Raw genomic sequence first — 27331 nt, 5'->3', positions numbered from 1 at the left:
GGCTTCAGGAATGCTCTCAGAGAGACCTTCTGGTAATTTGTAAACACTATATTACCCTGTAACAGAATCACAGAATCATAGAATAACCTGCATGACTTTTATAATACAGCCCACTGTTACACTAATGACTGATCAGTACAGATAAATTATATAAAATACAAGTTATTTTACAGGGAATTTGGTTTGGTTGGGATTGGTTTGATTTGGTTTGCAGGCAGCTGCTGTGGATTAAGATATCTGCCTGAAAAGTGGAAAAACAACCCCACTGGCCAGCATCTTTAATGATTTTTCAGACATAGAATCATTTCCAAGTAAGAATTCACTACAGAGTTTTCCTTCTTACTCCTGTTTTTTATCTTTAGAGATGATGAATTCAGTAATTAGGAGACATCTGAAGCTTTAAGGCCATTTCTGTTTGATTTGCTATAGTAATAATTATTTTGCCTTTTTAATATCCTGCTATATTAGATCATATTATCAGTTCATATAAGACGTTAAATCAGCTTCTTGAGAGAAAAATAACAGAAATATAAGTATCCTATTGAGCAAAAATCTTCTATTACTGTGTTATGTATTGTTTATCCCTTAGGAGTCAAATAGAAAGTATAACCCAACAAAACAAGTCATAGGTGCTTATCCATGTAATAAAAAGAAACCTCGTCCTACCACAAGGAAGGTGTAAGTCAGGGGCCAGTGGGATTTAATGCATGCAGAAAGCATACAGCTACTCTACAGACAGCCAGGGAATAACCTATATTGATATGAGACAATCTAACCCAAAAGGTGACTCCATCCGAGCTGAGGAGAGACTATGTATCAAATATCAGATTTAAACCAAACCTTGTACATTTTGATGGGCTGTCCTGAGGGCTGCTATTCTTGCTAGATTTTCATCCTTTCAAAGCAAAAGATAAAAATAATAAAGGTTTTATTACCTGCACAGATGGTAGATTTTGCTAATGTCGTATCCAAATCATTTTCTTCTCTAAACTGTACATGCATCTGAATTTTAATGCCTCAACCCACCTCAGTAACAGAACTTCTCAGAACCAGAACAAATGAAGAGATGCTATGATATAGGTGTCTCAAAAGTCAAGCTGGAGAGGTGTGGAATCACAAATCTCTTGGTTTGCCATTGATCTCCAATATACGCCACATTTTTTAATGGCAACTGGAGAGATGGAACGCAAGCTTGATTTTCAGCTGTGCATTCTCATTTCTCTCAGAAATGTCCCTGGGAAATATCTGCACTTAGATGCTTGCCGGCTTGTTCAATTACAGGAGTAATTAGGATCTATTTGAAACCGTGCTTGAACAGCATATGCCAACATTCAGAAAGCTTTTCAAAAGGCTCCAGACTCTGTGGCTTTCCCAGCAGCACCCACTGGGCAGCACCATCAATAGGAGTGAAATGAAAAGACAAACAATGGGAGCTGGAGCACTGGCAGCAGACCAGTGTCTTGTCCTGAATAGAGCCTGAAGGCAAATGCTGGCAAGCTCTGGCCCTGAGCACTGCTGCCCTGCTGCACCCAGCATCTCCCAGGAAATTTCACCCCTGTGCTCCAGACAGGGAATGTTCTGGAAAGGAAAAAAAGTTTTGAGTTCTTGCTCATTCACTTGATTCTGCCTTACACTACTTTTTAGCCTTCGTTTTTATGGAGGGACCTAATCTAGTTATTTAATGATTGAAGCTTTTGCTCACAGGCCTTTAATAATAATCACAATAATTACTTTTTATCATGCTCATTCATACATGCCTCCTGCCAATGTGCCTGAGGTGCTGCACAGACACTGCAAAACACAGTACAAATTAAACATAAGAAAAGAAAATCCAATGAAATATTTAAAAAGCCACATATGATATTAACAAGACAAAGGCTGCTTTCAAACATGAGGAATTTCAAGACAAAATTGCTGTGAATACAGAGGGATTCTGGTGAGGTTCTTGCCACCAACCCTATCAAATCCACTTAACTACAGCAGATGAAATGTTTGTTCATTTCCCTCTGGCCAGCATCTTCCAAGTACTTTTCTCATTTATTTTAAAATATTTTGAGATTGCTTCTGTTTTGTATGCATCCCAGAAAATCTTTTTTTTTGATACCTGTAGTGCTACTATAATATGGTCATTTATGGCCATCATCTTTAAAGCAGCTAAAATGACAACATGCCATATAAGAAAATATTATTACTGCGTTATACAGAAAGAGAACCAAGACAGAGATGAAGCTAAGCTTGCCACATCAAACAAACCTTGTGGTAGAAAAAGAATGTGCACCCAAGTCTTCCAAGTGCCAGCCTATCACCCCAACTAAGCTGCACTAAATCTTCAGCTGTCACCAAAACACAAGAAACTGGGGGATTAAAATAAAATAAGATAATCCCAAATCATGAAACAACAGCTGTGATCTTAAAGCAGATGTATTATGCATTTGTATGCAGTCTGTTAATGCATATAATACAGATGCTTCTCAAGGCATCCACAGCATGGAGAAATGTTAAGGATCAATTTGATAAAATCTTAAATTTAAATCCTTTTGAATTTGCAAATAGAATACCTTTTTAATGTCCTATTTTTCTTGCATGATTCTTAACCTCTTGTCAGACAAGCTCTCCTAAACCTGAGTTTCAGAATATCTGTGCAGCTATTGAACTGCATGTAGTCTGCTTGTTAACAAGAAATGAAGCTGGAATGTGAGTCACTGCTAATTAAACTCATAATTACAAATGGAAGGTCAGACAGCAGATCCAAGAGCTGTTTGAAAATGTAGTAAGACAAAAGAAAGAACAAACTCGCATGTAATAATTCTGCCTTACCTGGCACACTGACCCATTAGAAGACTCCTCAGTTGCATACAGTACTGAAGGCAAATATTAGAATAATAAATGCAAATCATTTGGGTTTAAACGAGTTTGTAGAGGATTAGCACAGGCACTAAACATTACCTAGATTTCTTATTAAAAAAAAAAAAATTGAGAATTGATCATTTACAAAGTTAGAACATGGATCACAGCTCCCTAACCTGAGCTCCAAAGTAGTTGCCACCAGCACATTCACATTCCCTTTTTCATCCTGAACTGGATAACATCTCTCTCCTCTGCCCAGAAGGGGCCAGGAAATCTGCTTCATGTTTCACTGCCCTGCCTGTGGACCTCCAGAAACACAGAAATCCTGAGATAACCACGACATTGCCTTTGTTCCCTGGTTGGGAGGTGGGGCAGAGAGAAGATGGGAAGTGCAGGAGGTAATTTGGACAAAGGGATTAGAGAAGCAGCATTAAAAGATCAACAGGGAGCAGAAGTACCAACCACTAGCGAGTGAAAAATTGAGGGTAGCCAAGGAAGGAACACCATATTTCCTGTTAGCTTTGATCTCCTGAGGGGATAGAGGTTTTCATGTGGGTCTCAAACTCCACATTCAGACCCTTCCCACCACTGTGTCACACCAGGATGAATGATGGGCATGCAGAACACAATAGGAGCAAGGAAGCATGTACTGCCATGCCAGACCTGAAAGCCAGTGCATCTTCTTGTTAGCACACTTGACATGAAGCCCTTGAGGTTTTGGGAAAATCTAAGGAGAATAGTTTTTCTTTCCAAGTTAAGCATGTTTCTTACTTGGGAGCTAGGCACCTGGACAAAAATTCCTTCTTTGGGATTTACAAAGTATCTGTCAGGAAACAAATTCAGGTGGCAGATCAAAGCTGCTTTCTGCCACGCCTCTGACTCTGGTATTTCACCTTTCTATGAGCCACATGCAGCCTCTGAAACTCACTGCAGGGTGGAATAGCCTTGTGAGACTTGCCAATGCCAGATTTAAAAAAAAAAGTATTCTCTTACCAGCAGGCTTTCATCTCACATGATAGTTCTAAAAAACTGCCTTCCAACAGTTCAACTTCGCTTCAGTGAATGTCTCACCAAGCCCCTTCTAATAAATATTATTTATGATTTCTATGACACACTTGTTTTGCAGTGAAATTGTGGAGGCAGTGATCACTGGATTGACTGACACCCAGTTATTCAATCAAACATACTTTTTTACATAGTGATTTCAGTAGTCACAGACCACACATGCCAAATTTGATACTGAAACAACTTCTATTAGGCATTTTGGAGAGGGCTTGGGAAGAAAATCAGTCTTGTAATGAAAATCTTAACTATGTGGCAGCTACTGCAGCACCATAATACTTATTTCTCTCCTACTGACAATTTGGAGGCAGCAGCACTGAACACCAGAGGACTTCTCTATGGAAGGAGAGATAACAGCACACATTTACTGAGAGGATGTGGGTTGTTTTCCCTTAACAATGGAAGTACACACAGATGGATTTGGTAGTTCTCAGCTGGTGAGCAAATATTCCGCTCTAGCTCATTGTGCCTCTTTGGGTGGCAAAAATGGATTTCACATAAGTATTCCTTTCTGGGTTCATGAAAGACAGAATGTGGGCAAGCTGAGTGGCAGAGATAGGCAAAAGCAGCCACTGAACATCATATGATGTAAAGCCAGTTTGTACTGGCAGCCAAGGCACAAGGCCACGATTAATTCATGTAAGGCAGTTATTTCCTTTCTCAGAAAAAAATTTTGTTCTAAATCTGACTAATCATACTATAAGCTGTTTCACCTAAAGAGTGGGGACATGAAAATATATCCATCATAGCTCAGAGATGGATGAAGGTTCAACAGAGTTTTCAGAGAAACTACTACTTTACCCTACCTCCTCTCCCCGAAGGCACCTCAGGAATGATTTGGGTGCCTAAGCCACAGCATCCAGGACCACTTTTGACACCTCAGGCAATATGAACAATCCACATTGTGCCTGACAACACCTGCTAGAGACCCCTGCCCTTACAGCCAAGTAAGTGGAATGCAGGCAGTGAAACTTCTGGCAACTTAAATTTCTTTTGGCATTTATGTTTTGGCACCTGAATAACTCTGCTCATGTTTTCAAACCACAATAGACTGTTTTGTGACTTCTATATCCTCATCTTGTATGAGGGGATGTGATAAAGGAACCTGGGAAGTGGCAGCTACCATTAGGTATAGAACGGCATTTAATTACCACTCTCCAGCTGCCATCTCTAACGGTACAAGGGCGCCTGAGTTCTGTACTTGTGAAACAATCCCAAGCAGTTCCTTTACCAAGTAACTTCTCTCCTCCTCAAGATTCTTAGCAATGTCCTTTCATGTTAATAAGAAGGGGAATTAAAACCCCTTGTAAATGTTGTAACAGCTCAGACTCAAAGGCCTCCTCTAAAAATTCATAGTTTTGCTCTTAAACCTCTTTTTTTGCAGATTCCTCACGTAATTACACTCCAACTTTTGTCCTCCTCTGAACTTTGCTGAGTTTTGGAAAGTGCTGATTAGACAAAACAGAAAATTTCTTCTGCAATGAAAGAAATAGAACCTTCAGAAATTTTTAAGAATATCATTATTCAAGCTTTCTGGATAACTATTTGTGTCCTGCTTTTCAAGAGCAATTTATTCACTGAGCTTAACCTTATTCCCAGTATATGCAAGTCTCACACACAGTTAGTTTTATTCTACACAGTTTCTCATCCTGCTTCCAAAAATTACTTGGAGTACTTATTTCTTTTACTGTTAAGACCCATTTATTATGGTCCAACTAACAGAAAGTGAATTTAAAATCAAAGTCTGTAATAGTTTTGCTTGGTTTTATTACTATGATGATGATGATGCTATATCCACACAAAGCATTACATTACCTGCAAGTACACATTGACAAGCTAAAAATTGGAAATTCTGTTGAACTCATGTTTAGAAGAAATGCACTTATGTCCTCCTGTGCAGAAATCACAGAGAAGGCAAAAGCATTTTTTCAAGTGCCCGCCTCACCTCAGTGACAATTCTTCTGTTTCAGGAAGTGAGCACAAACATTCAGTGCCAGTCTTCCCAATGCAATCCTAAATGAGAGCAGCAGCTTAACTGTGTCACCCTCTAACACCTGAACTCCTTGGCTCAGCACTTTCTAGGAGGAGAGCCTGTGTTGCACTGCCACTGCTCCACTCCATCCCCATCACATCAAACATGAGCTATCAGGCTCTAACCTGGTCAGCACTGGGTGTGAAAGGCCAGTGACCCTCCCAGTACTCCACACCAGTGTGAAGGTGAAAATTTTGTCCTCATCTTGTCAGAAAAAAAGTGAAAGCCTTTAGCCTTTAAATTTGCTGAAAAAACCCCCAAGTTACACACACACAAATTACAACCACCCAACCAGTAGGACATGAAAGACCTGTCTTCTGGAAAAATACAGAATTAAAGTGCCATTGTTCCCCCCATCAAAACTGCTTGGGGGCTGTTGGAGTGAAGGTGAAGAAGGGGAGAGCAGAGAAAAACAGCCACTGCAAATAAGCAGAGTATTTTATTAGAGAGTTATCTCCTTCTTGCAAGAATGAGTGCGCAAATGGATAATACCTTCCTGTGAAATCCAGGTTTCCAGCTTTGTGTTAAGAAGAGACTCTTACCTTATGGGATTATCCATCCTTGATACTGTGAGAAATGCTGCTAAATTCGCTGTGTAGGAAGAGCACACAATGAGAGTGAAGAGCCACCAGCTTCCCATTACAATGCGCATCGCCACAGAATTGACAGTGGATTCACCCCCTGCAAATAAACAGAGGAAAATAGGGTCTCTCAGCAGCTCCTATTTACAATCACCCCCTGTGCCCTGTAATGTTAAACTTTGTTGGAGTTCCTCTCTGCTTCCCCTTCAGTCTGCCCTTTCACTGTGGGAAAAGCACTGCTTCTGTCAAGGCTGATAATGCGCAAGTATTTTCGCCAGTCAACCTCTTGCCCCAGACAGTGTTCTACAAAATCATCTTCCAAAATATTTCCCTTGAGAATTATTGAGGATCAATCTAAAGAACATGAAAAATGTTTTAAATAAAGTTGAATGGTGAAGCACAACGAATATGCAGGAATTAAATCATTACAGTGCTCAGAATATTGTAATATTCTGTTTTCAATTACCCTTTTAGAATTGGAAAAAAAGCCCCACGGAAATGCCTAATGGTTTGTGTGCTATCTTTGCTGTATTTAAATCTGCAAAGACTGAAGCATTAGTGTCATTACTTGTTACTCTTTACAAGATTTCAAATCATGCAAAGATTTCTTTCCAGCAGTCTTCAAGAAGAGTTATGCTTGAGCATTGTTGGAGACTAAACCTTAGCATAGAGCTGGTCCTAGTTACTTCAGCATATGTTTGTGCTGATTATATCTTACTGCACTTAAACCCATCAGGGCTGCCACCTTAATGAGATGAGGGACCAAGTTTCACAGCAATAGGATGGATTTTCCAGCTGAAGCTTTAGAAACTTACAATCACAATGAGAAAAAAAAGAAAAAAGTTAACAACTTATCCATATATCAGCATTCAATACAACCTGCCTTCCAAGAATACAACTAACATTATAGATATGGCAGCAAAACTGCACGGGTAGATTTTGTAAACAATTAGTTACAAAAGTAATTTTGTTAATGGCAGCAGTCCTACTGAATTCAGTAGGATTAGTCCAATGCTTAGAGATTCCTGAGTGTAAAGTTAGTTACATACTCAGTTCAAACAACCAAGAGATGAACTGTCTCACGTGAGTTCAAAAACATATACATTTCTATTTCTATTTATAAATTAAATTGAAACAATTAAAAGGGTGCTAGTTTCAGAGCTGGAGAAGTGTTGCAATTCTGTACCAGGCAGCACTGGAGTTTATCTCTAGTGTAACAATTTTCCCAAAGAGGAAAAGCCTGCTAGTGCTTTTTCTGGAGTTACTGCGAGAGAGAAAAGGCATAAAAAAAGACATAAACCTCCAAACTTGCCTACCTTTCTCACTTTTGATCAGCTGGGCTAATAAAACACATTACCTCCCCATATGGGCCTTCTCTTTCACCTTTAGCCCATCCTGGGCAGGACTGACCTGTCCTGACCCGCTCCCCCCAAGGCAGAGCTTTCTGGAGGCCGCCAGTGGTGCTGGGGAGGGGTGAGTACCTTGCTGGACAAAGGCCCCGTACACCACCCAGATGGCGCTGTGCAGGGTGGAGGACACCGAGGGGCTCGGCTGGGCCGCGCTCTGCGCCCGCACTGCCTGGATCCGGTTCAGCACAAAGATCAGCACCCCAACAATCGGGATGGCCGCCGCAATGCAGGCCCACACCGCGAAGTCGAAAGGAGCAAAGAGAGAGAAGATGTTGATTTTCTCCTCGGGCTTTTTGATCAAGATCCCCACGGAATAGTCCATGTAGCGCTTGCTGAAGTCCACCACGCTCTCCCGTTCGGGTGTTATGGTGATGGCTGAGATGGCCAGGTCTGCCCTCTGCAAGGCAAACACAACGCATCACATCGCTCCCTGCCACCAGGAGTTTGGGCTGTGAGAGCCTTAAGGAGAAGCTTTTTAAGAACCAAGTGACTCCATGCATTTCTTTCTGTAACTTAACACATTTAGATGCATTTATATAAATTGTCTAAAAATAAAACCAGAATCAGTTTTCACCATGAAAACATTAGTTAATTGCACTGGTCTAAAGAAGAGCAATGAAACACAACCTGTCAAGGTACTCTTGAACAGAAAGCATGACCTTGACTCCTTTCTGGAAGAAGGGCAGCTTGTTAACCTTTATCCCTCGCTTCTTTTCCAAAGGAGGCCTAAAGCTCCAAACCATATTAACCCAGTGCACTGTAAGCAATAAAGAAACACCATTTACTTAGCTTGTGTATTTGATAGCAGGGTGGGAAGAGCTAATGTTTGTTTTTCTCCCTGCAGAATTGCCAACTTTCCATATTCATGAAGAGATTTCATATGACAGCTGGGGAGAAGATTTTGTTTATTTTTTAAAATGAATAAAGTGATGGAAAAAGCTCGTAACAGGAAGAATGCACATAGGCAACTTTGTTCCTGAAACTGCTTTGACTTCAATATTTAAAACAAGTAGGTTTTGCATGTAGATAATCCTTAAAGAGTATGTACACTTGATGCAGGGTAAGATAGGAGTTAATAAATAAGATTCCCAAAGCTTTTGAAGAGCTTCAATTAGATTTTCAATATTTTCTGTCTTAATAAAAAGAGTTCTCTTAAAAAAAACCAGAATATACATTCCATTTCCTATCTCTAATTGTGTTGGGAATGTAAAACAAATATTAGATGAGGGAGGTTTGCTTTGAAATCCTTTAGAGTCTGTGGAACAAATGGTAGCAGAAATACCATCTAAAAAATACAATAATAGATACTTTATTGCTTCAAAGAAAGCAATTTCCAAAGAAATTTAACAGAATTTCTTACCTTATTTTTAAATCAATGAAATTCAAACAGTTTATGTCAATGCAAAATAAGTTAAAAATTCTTTATGTTCCCTGGTGCCAACCAAGATCATCCCATTATCACACACATGTTTGCTATTGCTTTAATTGCTTCTATTTCTTCCTAAACATCTCCTTACAGACACTGATCCGCCTGCTAACTAGATAATGAGAAAGCTTTCACTTTCACTAGTAACTCCACTGCAGAAGAGTAAGCTTTTCTACAAAAAGCAGCAACATGAGATATTAATTCCTTTGACTCTTCTTCTTGATTAACACTTGTTCCATGTCAGATTGTGAGAACATGAACAAAATACACTTATTTAATTCTCTGGGAGATTCTAACCTACAAACTCTACCCATTTACTTAAACAGAGTTCAATTAACTTACTCCTGGATTTGTCATACTTTAATTAAGAAATTTGGTCCTCTCTGTTTTAAATGAATGAATGATCTTGAGACCAGTCTAAATTCTGATCCCCTGTTACTAGGGCTGCTTTTCCTGTTTGGGTGTCAAACTCATTATCATTACTCATGGATCATTATCAAATACATTGTCACACAATGACAGAAATAAGGTCCCATCTACAAAAAAGTTTCAAAGACATAATGACAAAAATAAAATACTAGTAGTTAATATTTTATGGAGAATATTTTATTTTTTCTCTATTTTCTATAGTCATTTCCTCACACACACAAACATGACCTCTACTCTTATAGCAATGTAAACACTTAGATTTACACCAATATAATTTATGTTGAGAGCAGCTGGAAGCAAATAAAACAAGAGATTGTCTAGTTCCTATCCTGTATACAGGGTCTTAAATTGCAGTTTATATCACACTCAAACCATCCATAGCTCAGAAGCATTCTGCACTGCTGCCTTCATCCTAATTCATTCTCTTTTAAGTTTTTTAAATGCAACTTCTTCTCTGTGTACCTTATTGATGAGTTCTCCGATCATGCCATTCCAGGAGCTGTTTTGGAGCTGGTGTCCATATTTGCCATCAGGGGCTTGATATATCTCATACTTGAAGCCCAAATTCTTGGCCAGTGCATCCAGGACGTCAATGGAAAATCCTTTATATCGTTTTGGCTGCCCAAGGATGTTCTCTGCCACCATCACAAAAGGTTCTTCCTGAGAACAAAACAGTATCTTAACTGACACTTGAAACAAGATTTTTAGTTTGCTTCTCTGAGCAAAAGGGTGTTTTCTGAGTTAATTCTGGACAACTTGGAGCAAATTTTGAGACACTCATAACCTTCTGAGGCAAAAATTGTAGGTCACGTGGGATACTGTGAAGCTTCCCAACCAGGCACCACTGCCTCAGCACTTGAGCCCTATTCATAGCCTTGGTTTTTCCATAGTTCTTGAGACGAGGCAAAGACTCCAGAAGAAATTCAACCCCAGATTTAGAAAGCCATCTTTTACATACAAGGCCTAATCTTTTATCCAGGAAACATACTGAAACACAAGCTAAAACCACAGCAATTTTGTGAACATTTAAAATTTTGAAAATTCAGAGAATAACCTTCACGGGTACTGGTTTCTGGAGTATTTTAATTTCAGAAGTCTGTTTTGGGACCAAGGAAATGCAGCATTTTGTGGTATGTTTTCTGCTGGGGATGGGTCTGCAGGGGAATCCCAGGGATGTTGGTGGCATGGCCACTGCAGTTGGCTGCCTTTTTAGCCTGTCACAGAAGGGATCTGCTCACCTCTCACACCAGCAACAGCATAAATTGAGGAAAGAAAACTGGGGGCTGGAGGGAGTGCTTTCATGTACATAGGTACTCTTAGGTACTCCCTATTAGTACCATGATTCAGAAAAAGAGAATTAAAAACAAACAAAAAAAGACCTCATATTCTGCAATCTGCAGGTAACAATACCTTAGCCAGGAATGCATTCAAGCCCTAATTTGCCCCAATTTGCCCCTAATGTAGCACTTGCCTGAGAGGAGCTCTTTACCACTCCAGAGTCTTACAGAGAGTAATTCCAAAAGCGTAATGATTTTTTTGGAAAGATGACACCATTCTAAAAGATATAGTTTATCTCAATGGGAATTTATGAGCTTGATGCAGGAAACACTTGATTAAATTTTACAGCCTGCAGTGTACAAGAGCCAAGATTAGATTATCATAATTGGCCCATCTGATCTTAAAATCCATGAAATGCTGAAAACTGCCTATCCAAGCTGGAGCATGGTATCTGGAATACACCCCTGTGCACTCAGGCCCTGTGCTGGTTTGATGCCTGCTAGGAATTACAATGCAGAAAAACAGCATAAGCAAACAAACAAATGCTCTCTATCACTGACACTGCACAGCTTCACATAAAATAATAAAAGGCCATCATCGATCTTCTTTGCTTATGTAACTGATCATCTAAAAATACAGAACTGAAAATGATAGGGGAAAACACTGAGGGAAGTGCCCAAAATATTCAGTCAGATCCTTTTTATTTTGAGCATTTTGTTTCCTGAACTCAGAAAGGATCATACCAACACAGTCACCACTTTGAGTGTCACTCCTTGTAAGTCGTTGCCCAGACGTCGCTCTTGGAGGCTGCCGTTCAGTCCTTTCTCAGAGTCCCACGTCGCCAACTGGAACAGAAAGTACAGAGAGTCTGAAGCACTGCCAGGCAGCAATCTTTAGCATTTACAAAACATTTAACAGCAGCTTGACCCAATCCAGAGCTGATACAGAGAGGCTGAGTGGTGTGCGGCTGTTTTCAGTGTAGAATCAGAATTAGTGCAATTCAGAGGACAGACATAAACAAGTACCTTGCCTGAATGTATTTTCATTGATGCATGCAATATAAATGCTCTATTATCTGTAGTATTTGTCATATTACCTCACTCAGTTCGTTCTGAGATTACATGTCTCTTCAGTAAGTTTATATTGCCTGAGAGTCCTCAGGATTACCTGTGGTGGCACTATCCCAGATTTCTCTCTCTGCTCAGATTCCTGTCTATTTTCAAATAATTCCCTATGTTTATCAAAGACCAACCTTGTTTCCACAGTGTTTTAGCTCACCTACACTCATAAATTCTTGACACAGGTTCTACACTGTCAAACTGTCTCAACACGTATTTTTTTCAACTCCTATCTTAAGTCCTATTTTCTTTGTTGCCCTACTTCTACCTCATCTCTAAAACAGTAACAGCCTCTTGAGCTCCCAGGCTCCTGATGAACAACTATCTCATATCTACCACTACTTCAAGCATCTACCAGATGCACCCAGATGCACATTTTCAGGATATCTCCCTGGGACACTACATCGAAATATTTTATTTTCCAATTAAATGTATCATTTTAAAAATCAAATTTACTGCATTTTCTGAAGAGAAATACAGTCCAATTCAATAGAGCAGGTTCAATAGAAAAGTCAATCTTAAGTGACCTTTGGATTATTCAAACTAAATATGCTCCTGAGCAGCAGCAGCAGCAGTCAGACACTCTTTTTGCCTTCAAACAGAATCCACAGTGTCATTTTGCTCAGAAGAGACATCAATAGTACCAAGTAGAAAGTGTTTCCTTCTTCTTCTTTTCAGCTCTACTCTTAAACACCAATACTATGCTCACATATTTGGAAGCAATGTTGTTAGCTGAAGGCATGCCCTGTAGAAACTAAACACAGTCCAAGATCTGTGAAATATGGATTCCTCCTGCCAGAAGCTAATTTTCATGTAACAAGTCAAAATCTTGTTGGAAAGAACTTATTTCAATGAAAACGCCCATGGGTAGATGTCTTACATGATTTATTTCTATGACTTCAGCTTTATCCTGAAGCCTCACAAATCAAATCAACAAATAAAATGTGATGGAAGAGAGCTGTATAGTTTTATTTTTGTTTTGTTGCACTAAACTGATAAACAGGGAACTAGAAAAAAACAAGACACTCAGTGAATATTCAGCAACTATCACAAATGATGAAAATTATTCCATAGTCACTAAACCTTGAAAGCTGAGACACAGGAGAGGAAAGACTTAAGGTACTCCTCCTCTCATCCAGATGACCTGGAGGATGGAGGAGGAGAATGAATGAATAATATTCAGCTTTCTAATGACACTCCTGGGAGCTAAAATGTCTCAGATTGCACACTGTCCTCCTGTGATGGCAGGTTAGAGTGACAGAGGAGTGTCTGCACATCCAGTGGCTGTAGCAACACAGGCAGATAAATACCTGTAGCCATGGTATCTTTTGAATTTGAATTTAGATGCTTGTTCCGAAACATGTCCAGATGTTCCTCAGCCCTTGCTACCGCCAAACCAAATGGACAAATCTTTCCTTTGACATAAATCAGCATGGTTCAACAGACTTCAAAGATCAGTGTAGGTGTGTGTAGTATCTGTTGTGTCTCAAATCTGTAAAGAAAGCTCACTGTTTAAGCCTTCTTCCCTTGTCCTAGGCATATGATTAATATTTTTGCAAAAATGGCTTGCAAAATCTACAGGTGATGATTAAATAGTCATTAAAAAATGGGAAATGTAATACATTCACGTTATTTCTTCACCACTGGTGGACTGACATATCAATTCCTTCTCCCACACCTTTCAAAATCTGATTTCATATAAGGGCCGTAGACTTCTTGAATACCCTATGTTTCACATTCTGCACTACCTCGAAGGGTTCCAAAATATACTGGAGACAAGACAGTGCAAACCCATAAATTTATTCTTTTTTTTCAAAAGGAGCAGGCAAAGATTCTTCTTTCATGCAGCAGGGGTAAGTGCAAGGAGAAGGAGCATATTTTGCTTCAGAACAGTACACCAGAGTGTTCTCTATGGAGGCACAAACATTCCAGTCTCTTAGAAGCAAACTGTACAGATAAAAATCATGAACGGAACATAAGGGAAACCATTTCCCGAAGGGATTTTCCCTGTGCATCCTTGTGCGTTGGAACACTTCATTTGTTAAGAACTGTGCCAATTTTATCTTCTACGTCTTGCAGACAGAATTTTGCTTATAGGACTGATGTATTTACAGATATGTGTATCAACTTGTGACAGCTGACCTGTCATGATCAGCTCCTGAGAAACTAATTTCCAGCACTGTTACACACCATGAGTAATGGTGTTAGGCCATTAGAGTTTCATTCTTTGTAGAAATACGTACAAATTTCCTACCAGAAGTCTGGAGCCAAAGGTTATAGCACAGCCATCAGCTGATAGGAGATAAAGGGCTTGTAGATCTGATTATGAGAAACAACTGCTTGCAGAATCAGCACTTGCAGGATGTGTTTAAAAAAAAAAAATCAATGGTCTCTGGAACATGTATTTAATAGCAGTCTGGGTGCGATTTTTTGATTCTCAAGTCACCTGGTTATGTGAGTTCAAGTTTTGAAATCAGCTACTTTATGAAAGATTTTCAGTTTAAAGCTTCCAGCTTCTCTTTCTAAAACAGCCCTGTTGCTGGGAATCCTCTAGTTCTAGCCATAGAGCAGAAGCTAAATCATCCAGTAAAGACTACCCAGAGGAAACAAATGTGGAATTCAGACAAAAAAGTAATTTGTTGGAAAATTCTGATTCAAAACATGCTTCCAATTTTTGTCAATATTTATTGCATTTTCAACTAGAACTGCAAGGAAAGGTTCGGAGAGAGAAAAATCACAATTTTAACATTGTTTTCACCCTCCACAAGCAATGCAGGATGAAACAAAGACACTTACTCAAAACACAAGCAAAACAAATGTCTGTCACAGGCTCAACCAAATGGAGATGCAAATTATCCTAAACTGCTAGTAAATTCAGTTGAAAACAGACATTAGCAAATAAAGTGTTTAATGTTTCTATCACAGTATTGAATGTGATTATCTACACTATTTTAGTTCATGATGCAGTAGTTACTGTCCAAATAATGCATGTCACTGCTATCTAACACCATTTTAAGTATGACACCATCCTAAACATGATCTACTTTTCAGGGAAAACATGATTCGCATAAGAAATTAAAAAAGATAATTTTCAGCAGAAGTATATTAATGTTTGAAATGGTTACCATCTATCCAGAGTATACATCTTCTATTTTACCAAAACCCAAAAACTTTGATTGGGTGACTTCTATGGAACTAAGGTTACACTATCCAAAGAAAGTGAATTTGGGAACCTCTGACTTGAAATCTGAAAAACTTCTAAGAGAGAGGAAAATGAAAAGAGTGCAAGACAGGCAGTTCTCACACCAGGAGACAAAGACACCCACATCAACCAGAGCACATTATCTGTGAATACGAAAGCTGTTCTGTCCATGGAGTTAAATAAGTTAATCTATGCCACTCACAGTCTAAAAATGCTTTTAGATTAAAATTGGACTCAAACAGATTGCAGTTCAATGACAACTTGTTTCTTAAGCTTGAAGTCAACAGAATTTATGTCAAGTATGGTGTCCTTGTACCATGTACATGTATTTTACATGTTGGTGCCTCATTCCCTTTGCAAGCCTTGCAACATGGCTAAAAGAAGATTTTAAGAGAACCTGATTAATAAAACAACACATAAACAAGAAAATTAACGTTTACAGGAGACAATCATGAAATAAGGGAGCAGGCCATTAAATAAATGGAGTAAATTGGACACTCCTCTGTTGCAGTTCTAAGGAATAAAAGGAAATTCATTTAAATGCTAAACCAAATTTAAGTCCACAATTCCTTTTCAAATGCAGTATAACAGTAATCTACAGAATTTGCTGCCATTCACAACAAGGTAGTAGTAGGACTAACAGTTTGAATTAGTAGTAGCAGTAGTAGTAGTAGTAGTAGTAGTAGTAGTAGTTAAAAACTCTTTCGCATTCGTGTAATCCACAGTAATATAAAACATGATTCAGAAACAGAAAAGGTATTAAATCTCTTACTCGCAAGCAAATCCAAACACTGACGCAATTCATTTCCATCAGAGCTACATAATTATTAGGAATATTCTAACATTTCTACTCGAAAACACAAGCTTATAGTCAATATAGGGATAAGATACTGGACAAGATCACCAGATGAACTGATTTAAGATACATTCTGTGGTCCAGCATAACTCAACCCTGTTTGCAGTGAAATACCAGCCAGTCATCTACATCTGGATATTCTATTCTGATATTTTGCATTTGTTTGTATTAAAAATGTATCTTGCTTCCAAATAATTGCAGTGTGACTGGAATACTTGTGCACCCATAGCCACACTCCAAAACATGTTAAAACTGTGAAGCAGAGGATTAAGAACCAAGTCTCAATTGATACATAAACTCCCAATCTTTTGGGTGAAAATTTTATGCCATCCTGTTCAATGCTCAAGAATCTCAGTTTGCCATTAAGTGGCACCGTAAGGATTGTATCTATTTGATAAAAGGTCAGAGAAGGACAGGGACATCATGGAAAGCTGCATAAAGTTACAAAAATGAAAGAGAGAGAGCCTCATCACTGCTGCTTCTCCAAGAGGACCCTGGTTTTGTGTGCAGGACAGTGAAGGACATAGATGGCTGTTGATGCTTTAATGGGCCTTTAAGAATTCAAGATATTCAGGGAGAAGAATGCCAATTTTTCCCATTTTAGTGCAATTTTTTTTGCAAATTTATGATGCTGTATCAATGATAATAAAATTTCTCCAGAGAATCACAGGAGAAAGAGCATGAGGCAGTAAGACCTAAAAATTACCAAGTCATTCTGGAAACACTTGACTGCTTCTTCAATAGTACTGCAGTTTTTCAGTACATAGGTGGCTGAAATGAAGGGGACAATATGCTTGTATCTGAATTTTAGTGTTATTTGATATGAGGTCTTATGAACCCTCAACTAGGGCAATTTGTTTCCCGAATAAGGACAATATCACATGATTTACAGATTAGCTTCTATGGAACAATGAAGAATGATGTATCAAGATGAGGAGAAAAGTTCTGTGTAGCTTAGAGCAAGTCAATATTAAGATCTTGACTTAATAACTTTTTTACGTTTTGGAACAGGAAATAGGAAATTACTAATATTAAAATGGCTAAGATGCAAAGACATCTCAAAACTGGGGAGTACTGAAAATATGTCAGACTAGTGCAGTTAGAAAAAGAAATGGGAGTGGTAAGAACTCCGACATGGCACAAAAATATGCATCTTGCATAAGTAGAAGTGAACACTTATGGAACAGAAAAATGGGAAATAGAGATACTTCAACTGAAGAAAAAAGCACAGAAATTCATGAACAAGTTGTGCAGGGTGATGGTGAGATGTAAATGATGATGAGCTTGTAAAACGGTACTGCTTCAAAAGCACCAGTGTGGTCCTGGACTCCACATCTCATGGCACAGGCTGAACAGAGCAGCCACAACACAGCTGAGAAGGATGTACAGCCTTAACACTGTGTTAAGCATCTGTCTAACAAGAGTTGGGCATGCTGGAAGAATATCAAGGGAGAACAGGACAACTACTACTGTGACGGAGAATTCAGTTCATACAAAAAGGATGAAAGATGCAACTGTGAATATTTAAGATAATGATAAGTAAGAAATGGGAAAATTAGAAACAAAACTAGATATAAGGCAACAGAACTACTGCTGCAAACTTCTTGTAATCTACAGAGACCCTTTCACCTGAAATACAAATTGTTTCCTAGAAACATTTATTCGTTCTCAATGCAGACTGTAAAATGAGAAATAGATAAAAAGGCAGGGATTTTTTCCGTATTTCTAAGCCAAACAATTTTTCATGGGAAAGGCTTGGCACATCTAGGATTTGAGGAAGTACATATATAAAGGAAATCAGAGAACACTCTGGTGGTTTTTGAATTCACCAGAGATATCAGATCCAAACAATTTTTCCACATAATGCTGGATCCCAGCCAAAGGTGATTAGGATGGTTTTGTCCTATATGGAACAATTTCATACAAGTCCCAGCATGCAAGATTTAACCTGTGACGTCCTCAGTTTGCCATTTCTCAGGTGAGTGGATAGATTGCCATCTTTAATGCTGGTATAGGGGCATATTATCCACAGAGTTAAAAGGTATTGGCGTAGTCTTTTCAAAGAATGTCATAATTCCTGAATACTTGAAAACGTTAGCTGCTTTCATCTCCAAAAGAAAAATCCATTACCCACTGCTGAAACAAAGCCATTCCTAGAACTCTCCCAGAGAGAAATTCCATCAAAAGCGCACAGGAGCAATTTGAGGTTCCAGCCTACAACCGTTAACTTCGCAAGCCTACGTAACACCACTGGGTCCCGAGAGTCACACTTCTATAAAGTTAATTGAGCATAGACCTAGAATAGAAAATAGAGAAAGTTCAAGAACGCTGAAGGAGGGATTGGAGCAGGAAAGAGCAATTGACCTGAACTGACATATCTAAGGAAACAGATATACACCACTGCTCGCCTGAGCAGCCAGCGAGACAAATGGCAAATGTCTAGGACTAGGATGGCACATGAAGTCTGCCCTTGAAGCAGCATAATGCCCTTCAAGCCATGTGAGGGAATGGGCTCACAATTAACAGAGAAAAGCAGCACTAACGGAGTCCCCACCGTGTAGATAGTCCCATGAAACTCTGATTTAGAATTTAAGAAAACAAATCTCCAGTTGTGCCAACAAAATGCACTTTGGCAAGAAGCTGCACAGCAACAAGCGGAGAATTTACACAAGTTGGAATAAAAATTTCAAATTAATTCAAACAGCTCAAAACCAATGCAAAATACAAAAAATTACACTGCATTGAAACAAAGTGCAAATTAGTATCAGAAGTATATTTTTGCAGTTTAAGATCAATTATAGTATTTAACTGCTATTATCTAGAGAATAACTAGAGTCTAGGATATAGAGTCTCCCTCTCCATGTCATTTACAATACATAATAAATAGGGAGAACCTAGAGGGGGAAAACTACATTAGCTAACCCAAAACTGTGGGGATAATTTCGGAGGACAGAGGCTTTGGTAGAGCTATTTCAGCACTAATATCCTTATTCTCAAGAAGCCTGTGTATTTTTTCAGGTCTTACTCTACGAATTCTGCCATTCACTGCAGCTAACAATTTTGACCCCACCTACCATAACTCAGCAGTATCTTGCTCTACTATTTTTATGGTCCTTCATTGCAGAGAATATCAAATATTTTGATGTGAGAGGAAATATTTTCCCTTATGTTTTTCATTAGCCAAAGATCAATTCAACTAAATGTAATGACCATACTATTAAAAGCCAGCTATTTTACATATAATAGAGCTCTACAACATAAATGAAAATTAGACACATTATGCCTTCTACTACTAATATTAAAGAAGTCAAGGTATTCTCACATACTGCTTTCTGCAGAATTGTGACTGAGAAGTTTCATGCAGAATTGAAGCAATAGTTTTCTGTAACCCTATAGGTTTTATTAACACAGTGTCAGACTTCTTACACCTCTTGGGAATGGATCAGCACCACATACTTTATATTGCACATACATCACATTTAATATTACGTTGATGGACATAAATTACGAGAATGATCTCTTTTGCTGAAACAAGACAGTGCTCCATTATGTGGCAGAATGAGACATTATTGTGCTGGCAGGTAATGAAGGAGCATTGATACCAGGTCAGGGTTGCTCCTCTTTACATCTTGTGATAGCTGGTGAGCATCTCTGACCTCTATGCAACACAGAAAACACCTGTGTTCTACTGTGCTGAGCCTGGGCAACGCACGGCCAGGGGAGCAAATCCACACTTGGCAGAAAAAGGAGTTGAAAGGACATGACAAGATAAATGTATTCTGTAATTCATTATATAAAAGTATAAAGAGGCCATCTTCAGCTCTTCTAGAATAAATTGCTTCAATTAATACTAGTCTTTGAAGGAGCAGTGACTGCAACATGCTGATGCTATTAGTGCAGCAACACAGACACTGAGAAAGATGTAATACTAAATGAAGCAATCATGAGAGTGATGAAAACAATATAAACAAGAATCTTATCCTCTGATGGCTTCTTTATGAAGTGCAGGGAAGTATTACTCTGTCCCCAAATTTTTGTATTTCATTTCCTTGACATAAAATCAAAATGCGGCGAAGAAGGTGTTGAAAACAAATTGGAGGTATTTTCTACTAGACTCTCACAGGCTTCTCTCTTGAAAAGCAGGCAGGAACCTGCCACCCCTGTTCATCTGCACTTTTGTCACTTTTCAAGGCATTAAGATACAAACAATGTGCCACAGTGCTGTTGCTGAATCAGATGGCAGCATTGCTATAGCAAAAGACGTGTGTGCATCACCACAATTCTTTTAAGGGTCAAATAAATTAACTGTGAGTACCCAAGGTACTGCTGAATCAGGCACTTCCAGGGGCATTGTAAATTACCCTTTGATATGAACAACCAAGTCTCCAAGCATAAAATTAGAACTGATAAGTAATCATAAAAGTTAGACCAATCCAGGTATAAAGTCCTCAACAGATGTCACAAGTTAACTGGCTAAAAAACATTGCCACTGGGTTACCGGTTTGAAAGACAAACAAGCTCCTCTTCTTTTTCCTGCAGTTTAAAAGACAACGTCATTGTCCAGTGAGATCCAACACATCCTGGACTCCAAGGATACTCTGAATGCTATGGCAAATTACTGAACATCAGGTAGCTCAAGAGTAGGTGCTTGTGGGCAAAACTGAACCAATTCCCTTTACCATTTCTCATCATGTGTAGGTAAAATGGAAACAAATCCATTTCACACAGAGAACAGATTGTTTTCAAAGCTTCCAAGTGCTTTTTTGTGGCCAATTACTAGCTTCTGAGAGCAGAACTATCCTCGTTATTTATGCAATAGTGAACTCAGCAGACTGTTTGTAAACTAAACAAAGTCATCATTGAAAAGTTGGATCTAACAACAAATATAAATTCACGTTGATTTCCTATAGGTTCTTGTCCTGCTCTGTGGAGTGTAGTAACCAAATAACTCCCTGTTGTGATGTTCTGAGATTTTACTTGGGAGGGAGAGCACGAGAGGCTTGTGCAGCTGGACAGCTGTCAGGACCTATTTTTTCCAGTCCTTTTATGCGAGAGCTCTGCACGTAGGAATTAATCGGCACACTACAATGGGTTGTGTCAAAATTGCTCTTTTTTTTGCAATTCTTCACTGGATTTCTTGGACATTTCCTGAGCTGAATGCTTTTGATGTCTCACATTCAAGAAACCCATCCATATTTCTGCAGTTCTAACAACAAAACTTTTCCTAGCCTGGCTCCTGAGGCACAGACCACGGTGTGATTTCACCAGCTGTGATTTTCACCTTCTGAAGCTTGGCCAGCATGAATTCACTTTCTGATTCTGGTTAAAGGCACTGAGTCATCTCAGAATGAAAGCAAAGTTCAACCCACTCCTGGGTATCACCTATCAAGCCAGTTCTCAATCCTATATTGAAAACTGCTCTTCTCTCAAACTCCAGACACTTTTGAAACGCTCCACAACATCAAGAGCAATTTTTTGTAGAAACTCATTGAAAAAGTAAGTATTGGTATTATCTAATTACCTCATGATATTTTGGTGGCCTTGATATAGCAAGGACAATGTTCTAGAGAAAAAGATATCCTCATAGATGGATTCATAAATGTAATTTATAAACCAAATTCAAAACTTAAACACAAAGAGGTCAAAGTCTTAGATGAAATATTGGTACTTAAAAAAAAAAACAATTAAAAAACTAATAATATATTAACAGAATTGCTGTTAAGACAAGCTAGTACTCCCTCTTGGCATCAGTAAAAACCCCATGTAAAAACCCCCAGTAAAAATCCCTGCTAAAGATTTCAAGTGAATTTTGACCAGCTCTGGTTATTGGCACTGGAATCTACATCCACATGAATGGAACACTGAAAATTCTTGTAATAAATTTAAAAGTTCCATTTTTACTGAACTTTCCCTTATTTTGATCTTTACCATATGACTTCATATTTATCCTTGCTTCTCATAGAAAGTGACACAAAATGGCTTCAACAAATTGCAGATTTTTTTCCTCTACAACAAAAGCCACTGAGTGAAAAAACCATAACTTGGTGTTAGGTAATGGATAATTGCCTCTCCAAGAAACAGAAGAACTGTAGATAGTATCAAGGAAAACATGAATTTTCTTCTCTGTAATGACAGGCATTTAATGGTTTTAATTAACAACAAGCTATATTGAGACAGCTTTCAAAAATATATTTATCCCTTGGGCTTTGTTACATACATAGAACAGGTTTTGTAAGGCAAATAAAATCAGCTTGCTCACAAAGCCAATTAGCAGAGAATATACAAACACCAGATCCACAGATATTATAGTTTATATAAACTATGTACCAGTTGCTAAGTATTCACAAGGAATATAACAATACACTTAGCTCATCTTTGCACAGTCTTCATGCAGAAGCTGTGGTAAGCATGAAAAATATTTGTCCATGTTACTGTCTACAAACCTTTTGCTTACTACCTATTGCCCTACTTCATTTTTCCCTGCTTCAAATCAACATTCAGGAGAATTTTTAGCTTTTTAAAAAAATACTGGACAATCAGAACTTCTGAGCAATTTTGCACAGTGACAGACAGTGCACATAGGGTATATAAGAAAGATTACAGTTGTAAATACATTTCCCTAGCTCCACGTACCAGCAAAACTCCATCAGTAGAAAGGATGTGGTAATTTCAGCAAAGTAGTCAAAGGTAAGAAATAAAAGCAGGTAAGAAATACAACTTGTACTATGTGTAATGCTTAAAGGCTCTCCTTTCAGATTCCTTATTGCAGCTTTAAAAATAAAAACTGATCTCCAGGAAGCTTTATTAGAGTGCCCTACATCATTTGTTTAGGAGGATTCAATAATTTAGTAGGTTTATGTAATTACTACAGAGCTTATTTAATATAGCACCTGATGCGTTGTTGTTTTCCAAGTCTTGAGAAAAGCTTCTAGAAAGGTCAAAGCTGATCAGATTAGAAAACAAGACATGATTTATGCGTGGTCCAAACTTCTCAGCGGAGGGAGAGAAACTTTGGGTCCATGCAGGGCCACAGATAAGCAGCAGAATCTCTGCTGAGGGAAAGGCAGCAGCTCTCTGGGAATGACCTGGTGGTCAGACCTCATTTGAAGATCACCCTACCTTAAAACATTACAAGATTTATTCCTGCACTCTAAATGGCTCTTGGTCACTGCAGGGCAGGTGGTTCTTCAACAATGAACAGCAGAGCATTTGTACGCAGAATTACGGGTAAAATGGGCAATGCCCTCAGAGAAATATGGATGTGGAAATATGGCAAAGAATGACCACAAACATATCTGAGGAGGAAAAAACCACACACGTTACATTCATTAAATCCCTTTCTTACTGCCTTAACCTGATATTCTTTCCGTTGCTATGGTGATTGTTATCCAGCCATTTATACATTTAAAGAAAAAATCAGTATTCCCTCTCATGAAATTCAAAGTGTGAGAAATATCTCCTTAATGCAATATAAAGACTATTTCCTCAGTGGACCCATCAGACATTCATTTTCCTAAGGTCTTCCGAGTCCATTTAAACTTCTCTCTTCCACACATTGTGTGGCAATGAATTTCAAAATATAAGCAGGCAGTCTCCAAAACTGTACTTCTTCCTATAGGTTGTAAGCCGCCTACCAGTTCATTTTATTAAGTATCATCTAGGTTTCCATTATGCGAAAAAATGAATAATTGTTCCCATTTCATCTTTTAATCTCTTTTATTTCCTAAGCACCTAGACACACTCCCTCCTTTTGTCTGCTCACTGAGCCGAGAAATTGTGGCCTGTATGTCTCTTCATATAGAAGCAATCTGATATCTCTAGTCACCCTTTTTCCTCTTACATCTTTTCTAGTTCTTCCATGAATTTTTTGAAAGGGGAAAAGAAATAAAAATCACAAATAATCCAACCCAATCCAAATTATAGACTAAAAATCAGACCATAGAAAATTGGAAAACTGACTTAGGAAAGGCAATGTTTGAGTGCATTATTAAGCCTATATTTTAAAACGATCTTAGAAAAGGTGTCTTAAAATTCTTCAACACTGCATTTCAGCATTAAAATGCAGAAACAGCTGAACAAGGAAAGTAGAAAGCAAATGTCACCAACAGAAATTGTATACATTTAGATAATATATACTTAGGAAATGGAAAATAAAATTTTACCTACTATATGCACAGTAAAATGTAGAATTATTTAATGTTTCTTGGGGGAAAAAAAGCACTTTCATTTATTAGAAAAAAATGATAACACCCTCCATTGTATTTGCTGGGAACTCTTCCTAAATCCCTTCCCTTGCACAAGCAGAAGGTGGTACATACAAAGTAGGAACTATGAGCCTGCAGTAATCCCCCTCCTCTCACTAGGTCTACAGTAAAACAATTTGTTTGTAATTGATGCCTGCAACTTTTCATAAAGTTAATGGGAATTTGCAGCAATTGCTGAATTTCCACTGTTTCTGTTTCCATTAAGTCCATCAGGCCTATAAAAGTGGTCCAGCCAATGTGGATTTTTTTTGTAACTCATAGAATTGCCTTATAGATCCCAGAATGTCTGAAGGCTACAGACTTTGCTCAAAAATCAAATTAATTTAAGGAAACAAAATTAACAGTGTGTTAATAATTATGTGTGTTTGTCCACATCTCCATGGCAAAATATACCCAGCTGCTTTGAAGCAGGCTGGGGACAAGCACTGATTGCTCAAAGGCCCTACAGTCTGCTGGCTGTCCATCAACTTAGGAGCTCGTGATACTCGAGTGAAACCTTGCTCATTACTGAACTCTCAGGGCCTGCATTAGGGACTGACAATGAGCCTCACTGCAGACTTCAAACTGCAGCAGCTGCCGGGAGGGATGAGCGAATGGGTGACAAATACAATCATCACATCAGCCCAGGAGATGTTCATAAAACGCTGCTAATTAGCACTGCCAAGTTGACAGTTGAGAATCTGTGCTCTGATGGACCTACAAAATTGTCACGGTCAAGGACTGGGAAGAAACTCCAGTAACTGAGGTCCTTCCAGAACTGGCAGCTCAGACCATAAAAAAACTACATCTGTTCATTGCTCAGAAGCAGAAGAAGGCCTCCTACACTGAGGGCTGTCAGGCTGGTACCAGCACAAGTACACACTCACTTTTAGAATTCAGGAAGGGAGAAAGATTTGACTGTTTCTCATCCAGAACATATTGAAAAGCCCGGCTAAGAAAGATGGTTTGGGTACCCAGGTCACAGACCCTGCATCCCAGAGTGACAAGATGCAACTCTTCAGGAGGTCCTTTAAAAGGCGTATTAGAGATAGCTCCCCCAGTGGGTGACCTTTCCTTCACCCTGCTGAGCAACACAGGCTAAATCTAAGATCATAAATGAATCAGCTAAAATGTACTCCTGTAAAAATATACCCCTTCCCACATTCACCTAGGGCTGTCATAAAAATGGCATTTCTTCATCTCTCCTTTAGGAAACACAGCTGTCATTAAATATATATGTATTATATACATGATATATGTAGACAGATATATAAGTATATACGTACGCATAAAGAAGCATGTGCAGCTATCCCTCATAAGAATCTGGGTGAGTTTAAATTGCCTTTCAGTACTAAATGTCACAGTCACTACAGAGAGCTACAATTTTAAAAAACTTACAGGGCTGAAAATATTTTTCTCAATACTCCTAACTAGTTTTCATAGTTTTTAAACCTAGTTACTTGTTCTTTTGGGATGTTTCTATCTCCTTATGCCAAATCTCCTGGTCTTGAATTGGTGCTGCATCAGTTAGGAGAAAGAATATTAGATCTCTCAAAACAGGAGTTTGCTGTTAATGTGAATAAATCTGATGTTAATGACTTTCATGAGGACTTCGGGCTGTGTTAGTCTGGCAACATTACAGAGGCTGCATGTGCACACAGAAAATCAAAGAGAACCAAAGCTTATTTGTATAATGGGCTGCACAGCAATATGTCAGAACCTTTTGGTTAAGGAGTCTCACAAGACTAAGAGACCAGCAATCACATCAAACAATGACAGTCACCAGCACATCACCCCTGTCCTCCTAACAGCCCGCCATATCAACACAGATTTCTTCACAGGCACATAAAGGTCACTTAGTGGATGCTGGACAAGGTGCTGACACTACAGCTGACGCAAGATTTCACATTCAATATTCTTCAATAAAATAAACTGACACTCTTCCCGTCTCTGGCAGATATGGCTTAGGATCTGATAATCATTTCAATGATCAAATCATTTCAATTTCAATAAATTGCCACAGCAGACTCGCTATTAACGTGTTCCAGGCTATCACACTGTTAAGCCAAATAGATGTAAGAGGACTAACACCAGACCCGTATTTTAACCAGACTTCCTAGGTAACAAAGTAGCTGCATATGAAAGAAATAAGGTAAAAAGGAAAAGAAGAAGGCATATTATACTGGCTTTCTTGCTCTTCACAGATTTTCTATTTTTAACTTTTTCCATGGAAGTGCAAAGCTAAATTGAAGCCTGCTGTGAATATATTTAGGAACTTCAACAGATCTGCACTCATTTTGTTTGAGCTGACCTGTGGTCCAAACCCTTTTTGTTGCTTCATAATCAACACCTTCTATGTAGCAACACAAACCGACAGGATCTACCTTTAACTGCCACCATTCCTGCCTCATAATTCCTGATATCTGCTCTAGATCTTGTCAGCTTTCTCCCAGGATACTTGCCCTAACACAACGTGAGCATGAAACTTCTCAGGCTTACTGCACACCATGCCATTCCAGCTGTGGAACTGCTTCCCAAGCATTGGCACTCACTTCATTTGTTTATGTATGACTTACACAGCTTTCTGTCACTGCCAAGAAAGCATTCTGGCCAAGCATCTTAACACCACGCTAAATTTGGACTGGTTCTGTTAAGGCTGTGACCCAGGTGGCTCCTTCAGTTTAGGGAGTGCCTTAGGCTCCAGCCTGCCACCAGGGTGGAATTGGAAACAGGAGCAGTGCTTCATTTTATAGTTCAAGGGGGAATATTTCCATAACTAGTCCAAATCAAACAGGAGGATGGATGGAAAAGTGAGGAGAGGAGACTGAAATGGTGAAGTAGAAGCCTT

The 27331-nt window shown here is 38.8% G+C and overlaps 1 protein-coding gene across 1 annotated transcript in view; it reads right to left on the bottom strand.

Moving 5' to 3' along the window:
- Nucleotides 1-27331, bottom strand: part of GRID1 (glutamate ionotropic receptor delta type subunit 1) — a 499007-nt gene that overhangs the window by 43894 nt on the left and 427782 nt on the right. The window contains 4 exon segments of the mRNA XM_048310905.1: nt 6484-6622; nt 8004-8328; nt 10249-10446; nt 11808-11909. Of these exon segments, the coding sequence (XP_048166862.1) occupies nt 6484-6622; nt 8004-8328; nt 10249-10446; nt 11808-11909 (764 nt within the window).

Source organism: Corvus hawaiiensis, chromosome 8 (genome assembly GCF_020740725.1).
Source record: "Corvus hawaiiensis isolate bCorHaw1 chromosome 8, bCorHaw1.pri.cur, whole genome shotgun sequence".
Taxonomy (NCBI): domain Eukaryota; kingdom Metazoa; phylum Chordata; class Aves; order Passeriformes; family Corvidae; genus Corvus; species Corvus hawaiiensis.
The sequence above is the reverse complement of the archived record's forward strand: the minus strand, read 5'-3'. Positions and strand labels throughout refer to the sequence as shown.